Raw genomic sequence first — 24,111 nt, 5'->3', positions numbered from 1 at the left:
ACGACGCCCAGATGGCCCGGGCCGTCTCCTGAGTGGGGAGCACAAGGGTTTCGACAGCCTACAACCCTCCTCAGATCCTCTCCTTAATTCAGTTTACGAAGCGCTCCCCGCCCCCCTCGGAAAGGGAGGGTGCCAACGGTCTTCCCCGTTAACGCGGCAAAGAAAACCACGCCGCACCAACCCAAACGGTTTTACAGTTGACGCCGGAGGCCGGATTCGATACGCTTCCCCAACCGCAAACGCGCCTCCGCCTGCTGGAAAAGAGGGAAGCGGGGGTCGCTGTCTAGCTGCTTCCCTGCCAAAACCACTCCCCACGCCCCAGATTCCCCGAAGACGCCGAAGAGAAGCAGGGCGGAGAGCACCGACAACCGCCGCCGCTGCCTCAGCCTCGGGCGGAGCCGACGGTGTAACGGCCTCCGCAGCGGCGCGCGGCTTTTGAATGGGCCGGAAGAGGAAGTACAGCGACTTCCGGCAGTTGGGCTGTGAAGAGAAAGGAGCGTCGGGAATGGCAACCAAGAGGCTTGCACGGTACGCTAGGGGGCTCCGGGCGGCGCGGGGGTCGGTCTTGGTCCGGCGCTGGCGTCCAAAGTGTCAGCCTCCGTTCTCTGCAGCTCGGGCGTCCCAACCTGTACTGACCAGCCCAGGCTGAAAGGTCTCTGCCTGGACCTCAGTCTCGAGCCTCAGGCAGCCCTCTGCGCAAGAGTGGAAGGACCAAGGCTCTCGACTCTGTGCCCTTGAACCACAGTCTGCCTATACCAGGCCTCGGGAAACTATGAAGAACGACCCTGGAGGGCCGTTCGGAGGTTGCAGGGAGCCCCGACCGCACTCAACAAGCCGTTCACCCCACCACTTACTCGTGATCCCTTTAATTCACAATGTGAATCATTGTGGCCTTTTTCCTGATTCTTGGACACGCTGTTCACGTTTGTGATTAATAGAAGCAGTATAATGCATTAGTGAATAGCATGGGTTTCACAGTTGGATGATCCTTGGTTCACAGACTAAATATGTGTTTTCTGGCAAATTGCTGAGTTCATTTTCTCATCCATTAAATATAGGTAGCAAAAGTGACTACTTTGTACAGTTGTTGAGGATGAAAGGAGATCACCATCTTAGTTCAGTGCCTACTATGTAGTGAGCAGTCAGTAGGTGTTACCCATTATTCTCAACTCCCCATCACAGGTCAAACAAAAAACTAGAACAGGAGGTGTCTACCTAGTTAAACTCTACTTAGCACAGTTTCGTCTCAGGGCACTTAGGACCTCAGTAAGCATGTAAGCTGTTAGGGTAGGGGTTCCCTGGAGAAAGAGAACCAGGCATGGCTTTCTTAACATAAGAGAAGCCATTTTTGGCCGAAGCCATTTTGTAATCTAAGCCTGGACACAATGCTTGTCCTTGAAGAGGTCTCAGTAAGTAATGATCTTAAAGGAACAAAAGAATGCAGAAACAAACGACTGTTAGGCAAGAGAAGCAACAGTGGCAAAGATAATATATTAGTTGTAAAGACCAATGGTTCTGGGAATTCCCTGGTGGTCCAGCGGTTAGGGCTTCTCGCTTCCACTGCAGCGGGCATGGGTTCGATCCCTGGTTGAGTAACTAAGATCCTGCAAGACACGTGGTGCGGCCAAAAAAAAAAAAGACTCCTAGTTCTGTTTCAGTGGTAAAGATTAGCCTGAGGTGCTCAACCACCAGATCAGCTGGAACCCAAGGGATGATGATGTTGACCTTTTTTGACCCTCTTATATCAGCTAAAGCTTGGAATCTTTCATGAATATGCATGTACCCTTAGCTGAAAACTTCCCCAATTTTGCAGTTGGGAGAAACACTGCTTTGGAAAGGATCCCCGCTGTTCTACTTACTTGCTGCAAGTAATAAATCCTTCCCTCTCCTGCTCTTTTTTTTAATTATTTTATTTTATTTTATTATTTATTTTTGGCTGCGTTGGGTCTTCGTTGCTGCACGAGGGCTTTCTCTAGTTTCAGAGAGTGATTGCTACTCTTCATTGCGGTGCGCGGGCTTCTCATTGCTGTGGCTTGCCTTAGTTGCGAAGCACAGGCTTTAGGCGTGTGGGCTTCAGTAGTTGTGGCACGCGGGCCCAGTAGTTGCGGCTCACCGGCTCTAGAGCACAGGCTCAGTAGTTGTGGCGCATGGGCTTAGTTGCTCCGCGGCATGTGGGATCTTCCCGGAGCAGGGTTCGAACCTGTGTCCCCTGTGCTGGCAGGGGGATTCTTAACCACTGAGCCACCAGGGAAGACCCCCTTCTCCCACTCTTTGCCTTGGTTGTGTCTTTTGGCTTGACAGCCACCAAGAGGGGAGCACAGTTTTCAGGTAACAAGCTCTTCCCTTTCTGTGGACTCAGCATGTTGCCCTTAGGGACCCTTTATCATATATTACCTTTCAGTAGTTTGCTATGGGTATCTAGTTTCTTTACCCAGATATTTTAAGCTCCTAGAAGACTGGACCTGCCCTGTCTCCTCTCAGCTGTGCTGTACACATAGCAAGGGCTTGAAAAATGCAAAAGAAAAAATAACTTAGCTTTTCAATGCATCTTTAAAATCACTTGAGTTCCTCAGTATTACTGTAAAATAAGGGGAGCACAAAGAATTGGTCTAAGTTTGCAAATATGCACTTTGAGGCCCATGCAGGTAGAATGACTACTAAAGTCAAAAGAGTGCAAAGAACCAGTCTAGTTCAATTTCCTCTCAATCACAATACATCAAACCATTAATAATGAGGGTTATACCATCAGTTTGTTAGCTTATATAGGCAGGAGTATGAATGAGTTTGTTGAGCATACCTGTATTATTTTACATTTTTAGGCAGCTTGGATTAATTAGAAGAAAGTCAATTGCACCGCCAAATGGAAATCTAGGAAGAAGCAAATCTAGTAAGTAGTGTGCTTCATTTCTTTACTTTCTGTAGCCTTGCATTTTTAACACTGGTAAAACATAAGGACACTCTGATCTTTTGCAGAGCAGTTGTTTGACTACTTAATTGTCATTGATTTTGAGTCGACTTGTTGGAATGATGGGAAACGCCACCATAGCCAGGAAATAAGTAAGTCTGAACTTGACTGCAAATGGCCAAAGGTAACACTAGATAAGTTACTTTAAAGTTTATAGATATAAAATAGTTAACAGTTAAAGAAAACAAAATGATCTATGAATTGGTAATTTACTATAAAATCTGACTTGACAAAAAAACCCGAAAACCTAATACCTAAATATGTCATCATATAAAATAATTGTTTTAGGATTATATACAAAATCTCAATTGCATAGAAGCTGAAAAAAACATAATGCCTTTGCAAAAAGAAGTATGTTTCAATTTTCATATGGTCTTCATATTTAATTATGGAAATATATTCAAGAGTTTTAAGTAGATATACCTGTAACTTTAATAGTTTGACTTATTCTTTGGCATAACTTTAACCATTACATTACACTGCTTTGGTCATTTTAATATGGTTTTACTAAAACAATGATTGTTTAATAATGTATGCTATATGATGGTAATATATATTTAATTTAGAGTGATTGCAGCATTAATTTAACAATTGTATATTCAAGTGTCAATTGATGATTCTTTCATGTAGTTGAATTTCCAGCTGTATTGCTAAACACATCAACTGGAGAGATTGAATCTGAGTTCCATGCTTATGTTCAGCCTCAGGAACATCCAATTCTTTCTGAATTTTGCATGGAACTAACAGGCATAAAGCAGGTATGCCCTTCTCTTTTCCTCATTTCTCTTCTCATCCTCCCACCCCAACAAAAAAAAAGCAGGCAAGATGCATATATTAAAATTCAGAAATCAGTTTCAAAAAGAAAATAAAAGCTATATGCCATTTGGAATTAGATTTATTCACTGTTAGGAGATATAATGTCCCCTCCAGAATCTTGGAATCTTTAAAAATTAGAAAGAATTGGACTTTCCCATGGTTAAGCCGCTGTACTTCGAGGGCACAGGTTCGATCCCTGGTCAGGGAACTAAGATCCCACGTGGTGTGACCCCCCCAAAAAAAAAAGAAAGAAAGAAAGAATAGTGTTATAGAGATGTATATCAGTTTCCATACTTTATGGAAATTAAGTGACATCAAATTTCTGTCGATTGAGATATATTTATTGTATTTCTGTGTGATTTAGATTGATCAACCGAATTTTTCTTACCTTGCAGAATTCTAACCATTATATTATTTCTCTCCCATGTGTTTTAACATCTTTTCACTAGATGAACTCTTTGCCAGTTAGAATTTCTTCTTCTTTGTTGTATATCCCCCACACACTGCCTACTTATGTGCTCAATAATTATGGAATTCAGTTGTTGAATTCAGATTTTATGACTCTATTCAGGTTCAAGTTGATGAAGGAGTCCCTCTGAAGATTTGCTTATCTCAGTTCTGTAAATGGATTCAGAAGATTCAGCAACAGAAGAAAATTACTTTTGCTACTAGGGTTTCAGATATTTCTACTTCTGAAGTAAAATTATGTGCATTTGTTACTTGGTCAGGTAAAAAAAAAAAGTTGTATCTATCAATCATAAATGGGTAGTGTTGCCACCGTATAATTCTTTATCTCTGGTAGGAATTATACTTGTTAGCTTCCTGGGCCACAAAAAGAAATCTAAGTGTCTAGCAGATGTTAACTAAGAAAAGTAAATTTATTCATATTTTAAATTTTTTAAATGCCTTAAAAATTTAAGCCCTAACTTTAAAGAATCTTTCTAGACTGCTCCTCTCTGTTCTCCTGAATCCAGGCAAAGACTGGTGAAAACTCTTAGCATGCTATTTTCTATAACTTTGAAAAAAAAGAGTCCTTATTCAACTCACAACCTTTGCTTTTATACTTTAACACTTCTAATGTAGACATCAAGGAAAAAATGGGCCATTTAAAGTAGACCTTTTCTATGCCCATGTTAGAGCATTCCCGTTAATAGTCATTGATAGCAGTGCTGTGCCATTGATAGCATAGCACTGATAGTCTTGGGTCTGTATGATCAGGCCACTCAAGATGGCTGTTCTCTTGTTCTCTGTACATCCCCTGATTGACCAGTCCCTGCTTAACACCCTACTCATATGACTGACCTCCCCTCTTAATACATACTTGCCCCTGGCCCCAGCTAGTGATTGTTCTAATTTTTAGATCAGAATATCTCCACCATGATAGTTTATCAAAGGGGCATAAGGGCTTGCTCCTCAGCTGGTTTCCCTGGGAACTCATGAGCCAACCTGATGGCAATTCCCCCGGTAACACTTAGCAGAAGACTGCTGCCATCTGCTTCGCATGGTGGAGTGTCGCTCCAAGACCTTGCTTCAGACATGTATGATCCCCCTGTTCATTAAATCCTTGATGTCTGTGTCACCGATTCAGGCTCTTTATTCTGTCTTGAGGTTGGGAAAGTACAGGGCTTGCAGACCTCTGGGGTATAGCCCAAAAGGGTCCCTGTAAGATGTTTGGTTTCTCCATTACATTAATATTTTCTAGAATGTTGAAAGCAGATAATCTTTTCCATCTAGGCCTTGTAATGTGACACCTTACTCTTCTTCTGAAGTATCTGTGTTTTAGTGTGTTTTTAAGAAATCATTTTGAAACTTAATTACCAACCTAATTTCTTAATAGTAAGTTTTGAATAATTGTTAGATATTACCAGGGCAATTAAATCTTACTCTTCTATTATATATTATATAGTATGTTATATATACCATATGTAGTATATATTATAGTTAAAATATAGTATACTATTATAATATATGCTTTCATATATTATTCTAAGTCCTGCTATTCTGTTTTATGTCATCTTTCACCATTTTATTTGTAAATGATAGCATAAGTAAAAACTGCTGACATCATTGACTTTGTTCTATTTTAATATACTTAATGCAGACTGGGACTTGGGAGTTTGCCTGGAGTATGAGTGTAAAAGAAAACAGTTGTTAAAACCTGTGTTCCTTAATTCTTGGATTGATCTCAGAGTAACTTACAAGGTAAGGGTCAAAGATGGGGGCATGTTCACTTTCTTTCTATTAAAAAATGTTTAAACTTTATCCCACGCATGGGTATGAGTTTCTACAAACAAAATATTTTGTTTTGAAACATTCACATAAATACTTTTCTTAAAGTATATAGAACAACACAAAAATAAGCACATTCCAAATCTAATAGAATAAAAATTATGAGAAGTAAATGGTTAATACCTAGCCCCTAAGGGACCTCCCTGTTGGTCCAGTGGTTAAGACTCCACACTCCCAATGCAGGGGGCCCAGGTTCGATCCCTGGTCAGGGAGCTAGATCCCACATGCCACAACTAAAGATCTCATGTGCTGCAACAAAGATCCCACAGCTAAGACCCTGTGCAGCCAAATAAATAGTAAAAAAAAAAAAACTGTTTTAAAAAAATACATAGCCTTTCAAATAGTAATCATTTTTTAAGACATATTGTCTTTTATTTGACTAGATTTTCTACAGGAGAAAACCAAAAGGACTAAGTGGTGCCCTGCAGGAAGTGGGAATAGAATTCTTGGGACGAGAACATTTCGGTTAGTATAATTTAAAATTTTATTATGTAAGTCATTCTATTTTTATGCAGTCTTTCATTTGAACCTCATTTTTTGATGATATCATTAACAAGGAATATGCTTCAGCCTGAAAAAAGCCCTAATCTATACAATTCAAATTATTTCCAAGATTTTCAAATTACCACTTTCATAAAATATTGTAAGATAAAGACTGTCATGTAGTGGCTTTCTACTTGCTAAAAAGAATGAAAAGAATTAGCCAAATCAAATGGAGATTATAAACAAATGCCCAAATAATACAGTGGACTAAGGAAAAAACTGAGCAAGACTATTAGATTACTCATAAAACATGGTCCCTACAGAATGTTGGTCATATATTATTTTTTAATTTTAATTTTATTGGAATATAGTTGATTTACAATGTTGTGTTAGTTTCAGGTGTACAACAAAATATATGTATATACATATACATATATTCATTCTTTTTTAGATACTTTTCTCATATACTTTATCACAGAATATTGAGTAGAGTTCCCTGTGCTATACAGTGGGTCCTTGTTGGTTATCTATCATATATAGTAGTGTGTGTGTGTTCATCCCAAGCTCCTGAAGTATACCTCCCCCCAACGTTTCCCCTTTGGTAACCATAAGGTTTTTTCGATATCTGTAAGACTGTTTCTATTTTGTAAATAAGTTCATTTGTATCTTTTTTTAAAAATTAGATTCCACATATGACCAGTATCATATGATACTTTGTATTTTTCTGTCTGACATACTGCACTTAGTATGATAATCTCTAGGTCCATCCATGTTGTTTCAAATGGCATTATTTCATTCTTTTTTATGACTGAGTAATGTTCCACTGTATATATGTACCATGTCTTCTTTATGTATTCCTCTGTTCATGGACATTTAGGTTGCTTCCATGTCTTGGCTATTGTAAACAGTGCTGCACTGAACATTGGGGTGCATGTATCTTTTCAGATTATGGTTTTCTCTGGATATATGCCCAGGAGTGGGATTGCTGGATCATATGGTAGTTCTATTTTTAGTTTTTTAAGGAACCTCCATACTGTTCTCCATAGTGGTTGTACCAATTTACATTCCCACCAACAGTGTAGGAGGGTTCCCTCTTCTCCACACCTTCTCCAGCATTTATTGTTTGTAGACTGTTTGATGATGGCCATTCTTACCGGTGTGAGATGATACCTCACTGTAGTTTTGACTTGCATTTCTCTGATAATTAGTGATGTTGAACATTTTTTCATGTGCTTTTTGGCCATCTGTATGTCTTCTTTGGAGAAATGTCTATTTTGGTCTTCTGCCTATTTTTCATTTGGGTTGTTTGGGGTTTTTTTGACATAGAGCTGCTTGAGCTGTTCGTGTGTTTTAGAGATTAATCCCTTGTAGGTCGCTTTGTTTGCAAATATTTTCTCCAATTCTGTGGGTTGTCTTTTTGTTTTGTTTATAGTTTCCTTTGCTGTGCAAAAGCTTTTGAGTTTAATTAGGTCCCAATTGTTTATTTTTGTTTTTATTTTCATTACTCTAGGAGGCAGATCAAAAAAAATATTGCTGCAATTTATGTCAAAGAGTGTTCTGCCTAGGTTTTCCTCTGTTTTATAGTATCCAGCCTTGCATTTAGATCTTTGATCCATTTTGAGTTTATTTTTGTATACAGTGTTAGAGAATGTCCTAATTTCATTCTTTTACATGTAGCTGTCCAGTTTTCCCAGCAGCACTTATTGAAGATACTGTCTTTTCTCCATTGTATATTCTTGCCTCCTTTGTCATAGATTAATTGACCATAGATGCGTGAATTTATTTCTGGGCTTTCTATCCTGTTCCGTTGATCTATATATCTGCTTTTGTGCCGGTGTAATACTGTTTTGATTACTGTAGCTTTGTAGTATAGTCTGAAGTCAGGGAGCTTGATTCCTCCAGCTCCCTTTTTCTTTCTCAAGATTGCTTTGGCTATTCAGGGTCTTTTGTGCTTCCATACAAATTAAAATTTTTGTTCTAATTCTGTGAATAATGCCATTGATAATTTGGTAGGGATTGCATTGAAACTGTAGCTTGCTTTGGGTAATATAGTCATTTTGACAATATTGATTCTTCCAATCCAAGAACACAGTATATCTTTCCATCTGTTTGTGTCGTCTTTGATTTCCTTCATCAGTATCTTATAGTTTTCTGAGTACAGGTCTTTTGTCTCCTTGGGTAGCTTTATTCCTAGGTATTTTATTCTTTTTGATGCAATGGTAAATGGGATTGTTTCCTTAATTTCTCTTTCTGATCTTTCGTTGTTAGTGTATAGGAATGCAAGAGATTTCTGTGCATTAATTTTGTATCCTGCATCTTTACCAAATTCATCGATGAGCTCTAGTAGTTTTCTGGTAGCAACTTTAGAATTTTCTATGCATAGTATCACATCATCTGCAAACAGTGTCAGTTTTACTTCTTCTTTTCCAATTTGGATTCCTTTTATTTCTTTTTCTTCTCTGATTGCCATGGCTAGGACTTCCAAAACTGTGTTGAATAGAAGTGGCGAGAGCCTTGCCTTGTTCCTGATCTTAGAGGGAATGCTTTCAGCTTTTGACCGTTGAGAATGATGTTAGCTGTGAGTTTGTCACATATGGCCTTTATTATGTTGAGGTAAGTTCCCTCTATTCCCACTTTCTGGAGAGCTTTTATTATAAATGGGTGTTAAATTTTGTCAAAAGCTTTTTCTGCATCTATTGAGATGATCCTATAGGGTTTTTTTTTTAACTTTTTATTTTATATTGGAGTATAGTTGATTAACAATGTTGTGTTAGTTTCAGGTGTACAGCAAAGTGATTCAGTTATACATATACATGTGTCTATTCTGTTTCATATCCTTTTCCCATTTAGGTTGTTACATAATATTGAGCAGAGTTCCCTGTGCTATGCAGTAGGTCCTTGTTGGTTATCCTTTTTAAATGTAGCAGTGTGTACATGTCCATTCCAAACTCCCTTACTATCCCTCTCCCCACTCACCCCTGCCAATCATAAGTTTGTTCTCTAAGTCTGTGAGTCTGTTTCTGTTTTGTAAATAACTTCATTTGTATCATTTTTTTTTAGATTCCGCATATAAGTGATATTTGATATTCATCTTTCTCTGACTTACTTCACTCAGTATGACCATCTCTAGGTCCATCTATGTTGCTGCAAATGGCATTATTTCATTCTTTTTAATGGCAGAGTAATATTCCATTGTATATATGTACCACATCTTCGTTATCCATTCTTCTGTCGATGGACATTTAGGCTGCTTCCATGTTTTGGAAACAACGCTGAACATTGGGGTGCATGTATCCTTTCAGACCATGTTTTTCTCCAGATACCTGCCAGGAGTGGGATTTCACGATCATATGGTAGCTCTATTTTTTGGTTTTTAAGGAACCTCCATACTGTTTTCCACAGTGGCTGCACCAATTTACATTCCCACCAACAGTGTAGGAGGTTTCCCTTCTCTCCACACCCTCTCCAGCATTTATTGTTTGTGGATTTTTTGATGATAGCCATTCTAACTGGTGTGAGGTGATATCTCATCGTAGTTTTTTTTTTTTTTTGCGGTACGCGGGCCTCTCACTGTTGCGGCCTCTCCCATTGCGGAGCACAGGCTCTGGACGCGCAGGCCCAGTGGCCATGGCTCACGGGCCCAGCCGCTGCGTGGCATGCGGGATCTTCCCGGACCAGGGCACGAACCCTTGTCCCCCACATCGGCAGGCAGACTCTCAACCACTGCACCACCAGGGAAGCCCTCATCGTAGTTTTGACTTGCATTTCTCTAATAATTAATGATGTTGAACATCTTTTCATGTGCCTTTTAGCTATCTGTATGTTTTCTTTGGGGAAATGTCTGTTTAGGTCTTCTGCCCCTTTTTTGATTGGGTTGTTTGTTTTGCTGATATTAAGCCACATGAGCTGTTTGTAAATTTTGGAGACTAATCCCTTCTCAGTCACATTGTTGGCAAATATTTTCTCCTAATCTGTGGGTTGCCTTTTCGTTTTGTTTATGGTTTCCTTTGCTGTGAAAAAGCTTTTGAGTTTAATTAGGTCCCATTTGTTTATTTTTGTTTTTATTTCCATCATTCTGGGAGACAGATCAAAAAAGATATTGCTGCGATTTATGTCAAAGAGCGTTCTGCCTATGTTTTCCTCTAACAGTTTGATAGTGTCCAGTCTCACATTTAGGTCTTTAATCTATTTTGAGTTTATTTTTGTGTATGGTGTTAAAGAATGATACTAGAGACAAATGAAAACAAAAGCACAACGATCCAAAACCTACAGAATGCAGCAAAAGCAGTTCTAAGAGGGAAGTTTATAGCAATACAATCTTACCTCAGGAACCTAAAGCAACTAGAGAAAGAAGAACAAACAAAACTTAAACTTAGTAGAAGGAAAGAAATCGTAAAGATCAGAGCAGAAATAAGTGAAATAGAGACGAAGAAAACAATAGCAAAGATCAGTGAAACTAAAAGCTAATTCTCTGAGAAGATAAACAAAATTGATAAACGTTTAGCCAGATTCATCAAGAAAAGAAGGGAGAGGACTCAAATCAATAAAATTAGAAATGAAAAAGGAGAACTTAACAACTGACACCACAGAAATACAAAGGATCATAAGAGACTAGCAACTGTATGCTGATAAAACGGACAACCTGTAAGAAATGGCCAAATTCTTAGGAAGGTACAACTTCCCAAGACTGAACCAGGAAGAAATAGAAGATATGAACAGACCAATCACAAGTAATGAAATTGAAACGGTGATTAAAAAACTCCCAACAAACAAAAGTCCAGGACTAGATGGCTTCACAGGTAAATTCTATCAAACATTTAGAGAAGGGCTTCCCTGGTGGCGCAGTGGTTGAGAGTCCGCCTGCCGATGCAGGGGACACGGGTTTGTGCCCCAGTCCGGGAGGATCCCACCTGCCGCGGAGCGGCTGGGTCCGTGAGCCATGGTCGCTGAGCCTGCGCGTCCGGAGCCTGTGCTCTGCAACAGGAGAGGCCACAGCAGTGAGGGGCCCGCGTACCGCAAAAAAAAAAAAAAAAAAAAAACCATTTAGAGAAGAGCTAACACCTATCCTTCTGAAACTGTTCCAAAAAATTGCAGAGGAAGGAAAACTCCCAAACTCATTCTATGAGGCCACCATCACCCTGATACCAAAACCAGACAAAGATACCACAAAAAAAGAAAATTACAGGCCAGTACCAGTGGTGAATACCTGCTCGTGGGTCTCCTATGGGTGACTGCTCTTCACACACTCCCGAGACAGTGGGGGCAGGGCTTGGTGCCTGCTCTCAGATCTTGTATGGGCAGGTGGTCTCCACGCATTCCCGGGACAGCAGGGGCAGGTTTGGTGGGTTCTTGTGGATTTCCTAGGGGTGAGGGCTATCCGCGCGCTCCTGGGACAAAAGGGGCTGGGCCTGGCATCTGCTTGTAGGTCTCCTATGGGCAACCGCTGTCCGTGCACTCCCAGGACAGCGTGTGCAGGACTCGGTCATATATTTTCGAACTGTCTAACAAAATTTCACCTCCTCTGTAAATGTGGGAAATCTTTCATTGGTAAGGCTACCAGTAGCCTTACCAATGAAATTAGTAGATGATCAGAAAACCAACAGTATGTTCCAATTTCTGCTTAAGTGGTGGTATTTTTTGCTATATTTCTTTACACTGGTACCACTAAATTCAGTGTTTGATATCTCTTTCCTCAGGGTTGGATGATTCTAGGAATACTGCCCTTCTTGCTTGGAAAATGATCAGGGATGGTTGCTTAATGAAAATTACAAGGTCCTTGAACAAGGTTAGTAGTGTCTTACCTCTTTATTCTGTTATTTCAAACTCCAGAAGTAATCATGGGCAAGTTGAAATGTAGATGTCATGTATGCTATCATTTATAAATCAATCAATGATGACATTTTTCTTTTTTGTCATACAATGTGTACTAAAGAAATTATGAATGCAGAATGTCTAAAGCTGTTGGATTTGTCTGTGAAATCATAGGTTCCCACTAGGAGGAATCCTAACATTTTCACCAGAAATTTGAATATGGATCAAGTTGAAGAAATATCAGCCTGCAACAGTAGCATTCATGATCCCAGCATATATGGTAGGGAACCTAAAAATACAATAAAATCCTACGAGAAAGTACAAATGAAATCAGTTGATGTGAATTTTCCTATAAAGGTACAGCAAGATCATTTACAACTAAAGGGCAATGTAAAAGCAGGCTGTCAGAATGTCAAAAGCTGTTTATCTCTTTTTAATACTAAGTCCTGGACCTCTCTGGGGCAGTTACAGTCTTCCAGTTTGAATACACCTATGCAGAAGCAAATAAACCAACATCTTACATTTAATACCAATTCTGAGTCTTCAACAGTTGGTTCAGAATTGATACTTGTTTCAACTACCATTTCATCTGTTAATAATGTTTCTGATACAGAAATGAGTTCTGCTCTTGACAGTTTACCTATGTTGGCTGATTGGGAGGATGTAGCTTTACTGCCATCATCTCAACCTGAGCAGAATCTATATTGTATGCCTCCTGTTAGTGACTCAAACTTAGACACTTCATTTAATTCTGGAGAAAGATTAATGGTTTTAGAAAAATCTGAAATGTTAAGTCAAGAAAACTTTGGAGGCACAGAAGAAACTCCTCAAAAATCTGATACCTCTAAGTCTATTGTATATAAGAGTCCACATACTACTATTTATAATATAAAAGAAACCGAAGATCCAGGTTCAGATGCTTTTGACTTTAAGTTACCTGAATGTAAATCAAGTAGCTTCAACAGTGTTAATGCCAATATGTCTCATCCTTTAGTTTTGGGGAAACTTCCTCTTCATTTAGGTGGTGCTAAGAGGAATCCATCCAGTCCCCTACCTTTCCCACCAGCAAAAAAACAGACCTTCACTATTCATGAAGAAAAGCCTACATCATCTAATGGCTCCCCAGGGGGAAGTTCTTCCAGGAAGGTTCTCCCTTCTATCTTAACTTCTACAGTTAATGTACAAGATCCTTGGAAGGGTGGGAAAATAACACCTCCTTTATGCAAATGTGGCCGAAGATCTAAGAGACTTGTTGCTTCTAATAATGGACCAAACCATGGAAAAGTCTTCTATTGTTGTCCTATTGGGAAGTACCAAGAAAAGAGAAAATGTTGTGGTTATTTCAAATGGGAACAAACACTTCAAAAGGAGACAGCCAACAGCATAGTTCTGTCTCATTCCCCAGGGGGACACACTTTTAACTCTCCAGAAACAAGCCATATTTGTGACAGAAATGTAGATTTTTCTACTAAAAATTCATTGAGACTCAGACCTTCAATGAGGAATTGACTTCTTTTACATGTAAACTATGTTTTTACCTCAATGTGACTTTTACTACAGTAAAGAGAAAAAAATTTGTATAGGGCTACAAGTTGTGAGGACATAGTGTATCTGAGCTCCGTAAGCTACACTGGGGCTATTCAACACATTCTCACACATACACACACTGAAAATAGAAAAAAGAATTTCACAGGCTTCTAATTTCATTCACCATTTATCTAATCTGTCTTCTGTTCATGTATGAATCCTGATTGCCCCTTGAATTCCCACACATTATGAGTATTCTGATAGTGTCTTATACTATTTTATTTATATTTCACACATTAACCCATGCCAAATTTATCATACTTTTTTGAAGAGCCACAAATGAAATACTTGGTAAACTGTATTTATTAGATTAAATGTAATAAGCAGCAATACTAGTATATGATATCCTTGTTTCTTTTTATTGAATTATAATTGCCATGCAATATTATATTGGTTTCAGGTGTACAACATATGATACCCTTCTTTTGCAGTTAGACCTTGAAACAAATTTTAAACTATTTTTAATTGTTTGAATAAAAATGTGACCAATAAAAATCACTAGACTGTTTTCAGGTAGATGCTTTTGTACTTTGAGAATTATGATAATCTAATATTTTAAGTTTTTCTGAAAACTTTTATAACTTATTTAGTTTTATTTCAACCCTTGAAAATTGGTTCTGATTTGTATGTCAACATATCAGAAGAATTATTCAACTAAGATTTGAAATCCAACAGGTCAGAGATTTGGTTCAGAAACGCTTCTATACTATATGTTTAAAAATTCCTTGGCAGCTGATGGTATTCTATTTATATTACCAAATTATAAGAACATTGACACTAATGCAGAGGAATTTACTGAATATTTTATTTCAGAATTCAGCCTATGATGTTATAACCACAAGATATTTTAAATCAATTAGTTTATAAGCATACTGTCACATTTTAAAATCACCTTTTCATAATCTTGTGGTTTTACAGAGCCTTATTTTGTAGATACCATGATAAGTAATGAATTTAAATTGTTTCCCATTCTTTCTTCCTCAGTTCATTTCTTATCTTCCCACTAATAGTCTTTGGCAGCTCTTGAATAAATTCTACCTGTGGATATCAAGGGAAGAAAATTAGCCCAGAAGTTTTCATCTTTAGACAAAGTCAATTATATAAAAGTTCTATTATGAACTCTAGGTGAAAGAATCAGGACACCCATTGGGGTGGGTTTTTGGTAACAACCAAAAAAGGGAGAGGGGTATTGTTGATATTTTTCTTGATATTTAGTACAGTAAGTCCCCTACACACGAACCTTCAATTTGTGAACTTTCAAAGATGCGAACATGCATCTGGTTCCAGCAAGGAACCCGAACCTGTGCCATCAGCATCAGGCGTGAGTGAAATTGCAGCTTGCCCTCTGCCTCCTATTGCTGACAATCCTTCAACTCTACCATCTCCCACCTCTTCTCCCTCCTCCAGTCAGTAACTCTTCTTGCCTGTTCACTCGATGCCAGCCCCTGTATGCCAGCTGTTGTACTGCACTGCTGTACTTTTCAAGGTACTGTACTGTAAGATTAAACATGTTTTCTTTATTTTTTGTTTGTTTTTAATGTATTATTTGTGTGACAAGCATTATAAACCTATTACAGTACAGTACTATATAGCCGATTGTGTTAGTTGGGTACCTAGGCTAACTTTGTTAGACTTAACGAAAAAACTAGACTTAATGAACATGCTCTCCAAACAGAAGTTGTTCAAATATAGGGGACTTACTGTATTTACTATAAGTCAGGTAAGCCAAATGACCCAACAAATTAGTTTAAGGGTTTCATTTTAATCTCAAAGATTCTGATTCTTATCCGTGTCATTAGTTTAGTTTGGAATATTTGGTATAGCATGTTTGAGGAGAATGTTCATTAAAATGGAAAAAATAAACAGCTGAAAATTTCCAGAATACTAAGCAAATATTGTTCATAATCAGAATACCTACCTTCCTGGGATATTTGTAAGGTGCTGTAGCTCTTTTTACATGCTCCTGAATCTCCTTCTTCAGTTGTTTTTGATCGTTTGACTTCTAATCAGGGTTCAGAACAATAAAAGCCTTTACTACCTAAAATAAATATTTGAACACCAGGAAGATGAGTTGTATATTCTTATGTTTTAGTGTGTCTTTTCTTTCTCTTAACTTGGGAATCTAATCTAAATACCTGATGCAGTGGGCCAAAAGGTTTATTAGGGTCTGATCCCAGCTCTATGCTCTTAAGCCAGCCAGTTGACTCCCACACCTAGATTTTGTATCTAATACGAGAGCTTCTGGAACCCCTGCTTTGATTATGATCTATACGTGAACCTTCTCATCTAACTACATCTTAAACTCTACTTTCTGACCTGTTTCTGATCATCTCTGCTCTTGACTTCTTGCCTCATCTTTTATCTCCTTCAAAAAAGTTTTCTTTTGGAAACTTGGTAATGCCCTAAGCACAGTCTTTTGTATAACAACCCAGCCTGATATAGTCTAGCTCATAGGTCAGCACCCTCAGTGTGGCCCTAATAAACAGTATTCTCATGGGTTTGCCATATCCTTATTGAAGGGAATAGTTCACTGAGTGAGACCGTCCACTCTTTATTCCATAGACATTTCTGTTGATGAAAGGCTATGAAGATTCCAGCAGTCACTTTGCTATTGCTCTGACCCATTTACCTGGCCTTCAGTAATAAGGGTAAAAGTGGTGATGGTCCTTGCTCTATAATTGGCAGAAGACAGGGAAGAATTCATCACTTCATGCTCACAAATCCTGTTCCCCAAAGTTCACCCTTCCTTGAAATGTTTTAGAAAATCCTGCCCAGAAAATTTGAACCTTTACTGGAGAAGACAGAGGCCATTCCTCATGTGTAGTCCCCTTCAAGAGTGTATTGGAATTCTAAATGTTCTCTCCTGGGGCACTGCCAGCACTGTGATTTACTGCCTTCCCTAGAGGCAGAACTCTAGGTGAGTCAATTAGTATGCACCACCAAATCCAGAATATCAGCCTAGGGTTTGCCATGGAATGGTGCTGCTTTGTGGGCATAGTTCAGGAGAGTCACCTGTAAATTTTATGATTAAATATTCAGCACTTAAGAGGCTTAAATCTTTTTGAATTCACAGATTCATGTATATAGCTTGAAGATAAGTTGGCAACATTACCTATCTACCTTGGTCTGGAAGTAAATAGTTGATCAAAAATGGATTATTTGAAAGACTTAAGTCACTCAGGACAACTAGTTAGAAGTGAAGACTTGCAGTTATAAAATTTTCACATTTTGGCCATTGCTTACCAGTGTGCAGTTTTACAACATTTTATGAGCAATTATTTATATCTGTCTTTACCAAAACACCTTGAAAATTTCTAAATTACATGTGCCATGGAGCAGTTGTCTGTGTATGCATGTATATAATTTTATCCTATCCATTTTTTGACATTTCATAGAATTTATTTGTATTTATGCCTGCTCTATTTCTTATCAACATTTTTATGAATAAAAAAAATTATCCTTGCTATAAGTGAATTGTTCAAAGGCAAATTATTTTAAGAACTAGTGTCTAAATACTGGTTTGCATATTGATGACTTGTACACCTTGGGTAAAGTCTAATTTATCTTTATAAAAGTCTCTATAAACCATTACAGAAAATGATAAATTATTAAGGAACAATCTAACATGGTTAAGAGCATGAACTCTGAAGTCAGACAACCTGGGTTCAAGTCACACTTTGTGTGTAGTCTCAGGCAAGTTAGGACACCTCTCTCTGCCTCAGTTTCCTTCTCTGTAAAAGGAATTTGTGAGGATTAAATAAGTTAACATATGTATAGGGCTTATAACAATACCTGGAACACACTAAGTCATTAAAAATATTAGGTATTAGTTGTAGTAATTTCTTTTGCACAGAATTTCAGAAAAACTTTGAAGCCCACTTATGGATTTTGGTTAAAAAAATCTTGTACTTCTACTACTGAAACTAATACTAATATTTTAAATGACTTAATATGTTCCAGATGTTGTTATAAGGCCTATACCTATGTTAACTTATTTAATCCTCACAAGCTTTCATTTTAAGAAATTAAAAATCATTTTTAATTCTATTCTCCAGAGAAAACCAGCAAAGTGGTATAAATTATTCCTGTTTTTTCCCAATACATTTATACTTAAAAATGGAGCCATGCTATACATTACAGCCTTGAATCCTTCTCTCTTTCTTTTTTAAAATTTTTTTATTGAAGTGTAGTTGATTTACAATGTTGTGTTAGTTTCAGGTGTACAGCAAAGTGATTCATATATATATATATATATAGACTCATGAAACCCTACTGGTGGAGTTCAGAGAAAAGGGACAAACTTCAGTAATCATTGAATCTGTTCCCTACTCTCATTACCTGGAATATTGGAGGCCCTACCTGGCAAAGGGGGCCTGAAGAGTGGCATGGAACCTTTAAACCCAAACTACCACGTGATCAGCCCCAACAGAAGTGAGCTTTGAGGATTCCATCTTATTCATAGTTTATTTCCTGAACCCTCTACTTACTGACCGAGCCAGACTACTTCTGGTTACTTAGTTCCTGTCTCAGACCTTGTTCCCCCTCCTGATATCTGATGCCAGCCTATCCTCCTCAGCTACACCAAAGTCCATGTTGGTTTCCAGACCTTCTGGGTAAAAACTTGAGCCTTCTAGCTGACTTCTGGCACCCTATCCTGGTATGAGCCTGGGTTGCTGGCATTCACACCGTCTTTGCGCCAGCACTCCATGGAAAGGATTCAAATTCTTTATAGTATATATTTTCCATCTCATTCTGTAGCAGTTCTCTCTGATTAGCATATTTCTATCTGACTTGCATATTTAGTAACATAGTGAATGAATCATTTGGATAATTCTGTTTCAATGAACTACTGTTTAGAAGTATGTTAGACTGCCAACAAACTATAAGATAGAGACAAATCAGTTCTCTTACCTCTCCTCTGATGGGGTCTGGGCTGCTGACGACAGCTAACTCTGCAAGTGTAGAATGCTCAGTCAGGGCACTATCTCAAACGGTCCAATTCAGTAACTGGGAAACAAAACATATGGCAGGAATTTGTAAAGGTGAGCAAAAGGTTAACTCCAGAATACCTACAGTCTGTTAACACAAACATATCCACAGATGAAAATTACCCAGAGGATAATATGATATCATCCACTCTTGCAACAAACCAGAAATGTCCATCCTCATCCATATAGCCCCGTCCCCAGTGATATAGAAATTGCCTCATAGAGTTGAAGCTGTTTCTGTAGGATTATCCTATAAAACTAATAATTAATATTATTTTGAATGTGACTCTTCTGTTCAGTTGGATTTTTAAATATTTAAGGAGAAAGAAAACTTTGGTGTTTTTGAGAATCCTTAGAATGAAGAGGAGCAAGCATGGGAAATAGGGATGAAAGTGTAGCATTGAGCCAGCCCAATAATCAGAGAGGTAAACTGTAATTACAGCGACTAGGCATGCTGCCATCCTGAGAATTTTCTTAGATTGGTCACAAAATAAATATTGCAGGTGCTCAGAGGAGAAGGCTAAATAAGTCTTTTGCTAATTGGTTAATATCTAAACACTTGTAGGAAAAAAGAGAAGTCAATACTCAGAGTTAAAGTACCAAATGAGTCAACAGAGAGAGTTTTTTTGTGTGTTTGTTTTGTATTTGGTTTCGTTTTACACAAAAGTAGAGAATTGATTCTGTAAGTTTAGCAGGAAGAAAAAGGAAGTATTTTTACATTATGTAAAATCCACTGACAGTTAGAACCTGGGCCTTTGATTATACTGATGTAAATTTTTCTCTAATTTGTATACTGTAATTAGAGATGAAAGTATGTTTGCAAACAGTAAGGGGCTTGGGAGAAAGAAAATTACTTAAGTTCACTGCACCATTCTGTCTCTCTCACTCCTTACATGAAGGGAAACCACTAATCAGATTTCAGGAAAATTATTGGGTGCTGATTTACAGCAGAGAGGATTAATGATATTAAGAGGGCTATCTTATTTCTAGGGCCCCGTTCCTCTTACCTTCACGGGCTTGGAGCAGTGATCTAGCCTGGGGGGACCAGTGTGCCCTTCTCTAATAAGCATTTGAGTATTTCTTCAGTTCCCTGTCTGAGGGATTACTGTTCAGGACAACGAATCTCTCAAGAAAAGGCCGAATACCTATCCTAGGTGTATTTTGTGGCAAATAGAGATCGTTACCAAGCACTTTTGAGAAATAAATAGAAAATGAGATGTTATTTAATAAGTCTCTTACCACATAATGTGTAAAAAGGGGAAATGGTCGGTTAGGTAGAACTCAAATGCCAATATCTCCTTGTCTAGGTGGGCCATTTACATCTAAAATCTAGAATGAAACAGAATAATTTATTTAAGGGAATTTTTATTTAATGCCACATCTGAAATCTTTGCTTTGCGCATTTTGTTTTGTTTTGGTTTTTGCCATTTAAGAATGCAGACTTCAGAAAATTTTTAAGTATACTTTAAATTCCTAAGAGAAATGTATTTATTTAAATTCTTACTGCAAAATATATTGTAAAATGCAGGTTAGCAAAATGTGAAAGAAAAATAAAATTTTTCTTTAATTCTATCATCCAGCAATAATCACATTTTGGTAATATCCTTTGAGATGATATAGACATAGAAAAAAATAGGATCACTTTATAATATTAGTGTTTTGCAACCTGCTTTTATCATTTAGCAATATATCTTAATTGTCTTTTCCTTTCAAATAAATATTTCATTACTGGTTTTCAGACTTTGTGAAACAAACAAAATCTTACTTCAGAAGCCCAATATGAGTAAGTAGGAAAAGGGGAATGTTCTTTGGCTGAGACAGTGGTGGGTAATCCGAAGCCTTGCTCTCTTATCCTCTCGTGTTCTCTGGTACCTAATAGTAGCTAGCATCCTAAATAATAAATGCTAATGCTCTAACTACTTTATATGTACTATCTTCTTTTGTCCTTACAACAGCCATATCTGGTTAGGAGTATTATTATGCTCATTTTGTATATGAGGAAACTGCGGTGCAGAGAGTTTACGTAGCGCCACAGTGCATGATTGAGCTGGAATTCAAATCTCAGCAATCACACTCTAGATCCTATACTTTTCATCATTATACTTCTCTGTGGAATCTCTCCAGGGAGTTCAATCCATTTTCTAAAAATCCAAATAAGCATTTCTCAGATTGATTGCTCATCTCATATACCAGATTTTGCTCTTACTTTTAGCTGTTTCTAAATATGAAAACTCTACTCTGCTTTTATACACACCCTTCAAACCTGAGATGTAGCTTGTTGGAAAATAAGGGTATGATATTTATCTGGCCCTTTCCAGAAGGAAAAGCGCTTATGTCCCTAACGAGAAACTTGAAAGGCATTCTAAATGTTAAGAACTTATTTTTAAATTCTTGCAAATAAAAAGTATAAATTCCCACCCAGTCATCTAAAGAATTATTTGGTTTCAGGTATCAAGAAGAGATATGTTAAGAGTTCCAATTACTTAACACAGACTACTATTTAATAGATGGGAAAATAGATAAAATATTCTATCTCTGGGGAGAATCTAATTCCTCATTGTTTAAGGGGGTCCTAGAATGTTTAAACATGAAAATTATGAGCTTTGATCTTTGAAGTTGCAAAAATCTGATATCCAGCTGGTTAGGGTACATCCCTGAATGTCAGAATGTCACTAAAGATGCTCTTAGCTAGGTAGGGAGGAGCCCAATAATAAAAGCCCATGGGAAAGAGTTAAAAATGAAGGTGGCTGCATGAGGGAAATGCAAAGCAAAACTACAATGAGATGCCATCTCACACCTATTAGTATGGCTACTATCAAAAAACCAAAATAACAAGTGTTGGCAAAGATGTGGAGGAATTAGAACCCTTGTGCACTATTGGTGGGAATGTAAAATGTGGAAAACAGTATGGCAGTTTCTCAGAAACTTAAAATTACTATATGTATAAATGATTCACTTTGCTGTACACCTGAAACTAACACAACATCGTAAATCAACTGTACTCCAATAAAAATTAAAAATAAAATAAAATTACCATATAATCCAGCAACTCTACTTCTGGGTATATACTCAAAAGAATCAAAAGCAGGGTCTCAAAGAGATATTTGTATACCCATGTTCATCACAGCATTATTCACAATAGCTAAAATATGGAAGCAACCCAAGCACTCATCAACAGATGAACGAACAAGCAAAATGTGGTATATATATATATATATATATATATACACACACACAATGGAATATTCAGCCTTAAAAGAAAGGAAATTCTGACACATGCTACAACATTGATGAACTTTGTGGACATTATGCTAAATGTAATAAGCCAGTTACAAAAAGACAAATACTGTATGATTCCACTTATACATAGTACTTAAAGAGTAGTCAGAATCATAGAGGCAGAAAGTAGAATGGTGATTGTGAGGGACAGGTGGGAAGAGGAATTAAGGAGTCATTGTTCAATGGATATAGAGTTTCAGTTTTACAATATGAAAAGAATTATGGAGATGGATAGTGGTGACACCTGCACAACATTATTTAATGTGGTATTATTTAATACCACTGAATTGTGTACTTATAAATGGTAAAAATGGTAAACTTTAAGTTATCTGTCTTTTACCACAATAAAAAGAAATTTGGATAAATAAGTGAAAGTGGAGATGCTCATGGGGGATGCATGGGGCCATGCATGGCTCATGGGGCCAATCCTCTTGGCCACACGATTTTTGCATTCAAAGATAGTTACTCCAGTGAATCACTGGGCTTAAATGAGTGGGGAACTGGTGGTACACTGCAGTTGGGATGGCTGTGCGTATAGCTATGCCTGTGAGACTGACAGCCATGCATGTTGGGAATTGTCATCAAGAGAAAACATCTATGTGAAATGCCAATTTTTGATTACTTGTAATGCATATATGATAATGCTTAATTATCAGTATTTCTTTCTCTGACCTAAGGCAGCCTATTAACCAATGAACTATTGTTACGTCTTTTTACAGAATGTAACCAATGCTGCTCTACCATCTCTTCTTAGAAAAGTTTTTCAAAGGAAAGGAATTCCAGGGAGAGGTGAATAATAACAGCGCCTATCTTTTGGACCTTTATTATGTGCCAAGCACTTTGCTATGCTCTTTAGAAATATTACCTCATTAATCCTCAGTAGAAACCTATGAAATCAGTTCTGTTATTATTAGGGTTACCAACCATCTTGATTTGCCCGTGACTAAGGCAGGGGGTGTATCCTCAGGATGTACTACTTTCAGAGCTAAAACTAAATAAGTCCCAGGCAAACTGGGACAAGTTGTTCACCTGGTCCCTGTTTTACAAATAAGGAAACAGACTTTAACAGCTTAACCAAAGATACTCAGCTAGTGAATAGCAGAGCCAGACCAAAACCATCAGGCAATCCTACCTTTAGACAAGGTTCCATAGCAAAGTGACAGTGAGGGAAAGGAACCAGCATCTGGTTTATTCCATAAATAGTGACATCAGCAACCAATCTCATCTAAACTTTCTCAAACTTACCTGATTATAAGAATTACCTGAGGTGTTATTAAAACACAGATTTCAGCATCCCACCCTAAATTTATTGAATCAGGCTCTCTAGAGAAGGAGCCTGAGAATTTGTATTTTTGACAAGTACCCATGTGATTCTTTATGATCAGATAAACTTGGGAAACATTGGTCTCATCTACGACTAACCCTCAGTTAAGATTGATTCTGAGGTCTCTGTAAACTCATCCATTTTGTGTTTTTGTTGCTATTGTTTTCTTCTAGGTATTAGTGTAAGTTCCTTTGGCTATACTTAGCTTTGGCTGGGTTGATCTGAGAACAAGTCTAACCCTGTACAAAATGTGCTGATGGGATAATAAGATGCCCCCTAGGGATCAAGTGATGAAAATGGCAGTGGTTACATGACAGCCAGGAACTGGCCAGGCAGGCTTAGGAAGAGAGAGAGAATGCTGCAACCATTGTAAACTGTAGCCTCTTTTGGCCTACTTGACCCTTTTAGGAGGTCTGGAGCTCCCTAACCAGAAGGGGCAGTGTGGTGTCACAGTTAAGAGTATGGATACTGGAACCAGATTCCTTGGGATTGAATCTCAGCACTAGCAGCTACTAGCTATGTGACCTTGGGTGAGTCTTTTAACATCTCTGGGCATCATCTGTAAAACG

The 24,111-nt window shown here is 37.9% G+C and overlaps 3 protein-coding genes across 6 annotated transcripts in view; 1 reads left to right on the top strand and 2 right to left on the bottom strand.

Annotated features, from left to right (window-relative positions):
* REXO5 (RNA exonuclease 5) overlaps positions 1-279 on the bottom strand; it is a 41,594-nt gene extending 41,315 nt beyond the window's left edge. Inside the window, exon 1 of one of the 2 annotated variants that reach the window (XM_029219680.1) lies at positions 182-279. The gene's annotated coding sequence lies outside the window, so the exon portion shown is untranslated. Of the gene's footprint in view, positions 1-177 lie in introns of both variants that reach the window. The other variant, XM_029219681.1, reaches the window with a different exon arrangement.
* Positions 200-24,042, top strand: ERI2 (ERI1 exoribonuclease family member 2). 3 transcript variants are annotated; one of them, XM_029219684.1, is made up of 11 exons: positions 392-528; positions 2,820-2,887; positions 2,974-3,057; positions 3,596-3,723; positions 4,353-4,509; positions 5,883-5,983; positions 6,454-6,535; positions 12,250-12,338; positions 12,539-12,644; positions 22,938-23,007; positions 23,951-24,042. In XM_029219684.1, the coding sequence occupies exons 1-10, from the start codon at positions 440-442 to the stop codon at positions 22,970-22,972; spliced, it is 939 nt and encodes a 312-aa protein (XP_029075517.1). In that variant the 5' UTR covers positions 392-439; the 3' UTR covers positions 22,973-23,007; positions 23,951-24,042. The 3 variants fall into 3 exon arrangements, with proteins under 3 accessions (XP_029075515.1, XP_029075517.1, XP_029075516.1); XM_029219682.1 differs by lacking the exons at positions 22,938-23,007; positions 23,951-24,042 and having other exon boundaries at positions 200-528; positions 12,539-14,477; XM_029219683.1 differs by lacking the exons at positions 22,938-23,007; positions 23,951-24,042 and having other exon boundaries at positions 489-528; positions 2,974-3,089; positions 12,539-14,478.
* The window catches only part of ACSM3 (acyl-CoA synthetase medium chain family member 3), a 28,131-nt gene continuing 18,894 nt past the window's right edge, over positions 14,875-24,111 (bottom strand). Inside the window, 7 exon segments of the mRNA XM_029219689.1 lie at positions 14,875-14,989; positions 15,870-15,989; positions 18,863-18,933; positions 18,936-18,958; positions 19,063-19,132; positions 19,135-19,189; positions 20,179-20,268. Coding sequence (XP_029075522.1) covers positions 14,906-14,989; positions 15,870-15,989; positions 18,863-18,933; positions 18,936-18,958; positions 19,063-19,132; positions 19,135-19,189; positions 20,179-20,268 — 513 coding nt within the window. The 3' untranslated portion in view covers positions 14,875-14,905.

This window comes from Monodon monoceros, unplaced genomic scaffold (assembly GCF_005190385.1).
Source record: "Monodon monoceros isolate NGI ecotype Baffin Bay Population unplaced genomic scaffold, NGI_Narwhal_1 Super_Scaffold_13, whole genome shotgun sequence".
Classification (NCBI taxonomy): Eukaryota; Metazoa; Chordata; class Mammalia; order Artiodactyla; family Monodontidae; genus Monodon; species Monodon monoceros.
The sequence above is the reverse complement of the archived record's forward strand: the minus strand, read 5'-3'. Positions and strand labels throughout refer to the sequence as shown.

Bases quoted from the DNA above. Each gene is read 5' to 3' on its own strand.
- ERI2 (XM_029219682.1), top strand. From the start codon at position 440: ATGGGCCGGAAGAGGAAGTACAGCGACTTCCGGCAGTTGGGCTGTGAA. The intron at 529-2,819 runs GTACGCTAGGGG...TTACATTTTTAG, and splicing joins GCAACCAAGAGGCTTGCACG to GCAGCTTGGATTAATTAGAA. The intron at 12,339-12,538 runs GTTAGTAGTGTC...GTGAAATCATAG, and splicing joins TTACAAGGTCCTTGAACAAG to GTTCCCACTAGGAGGAATCC.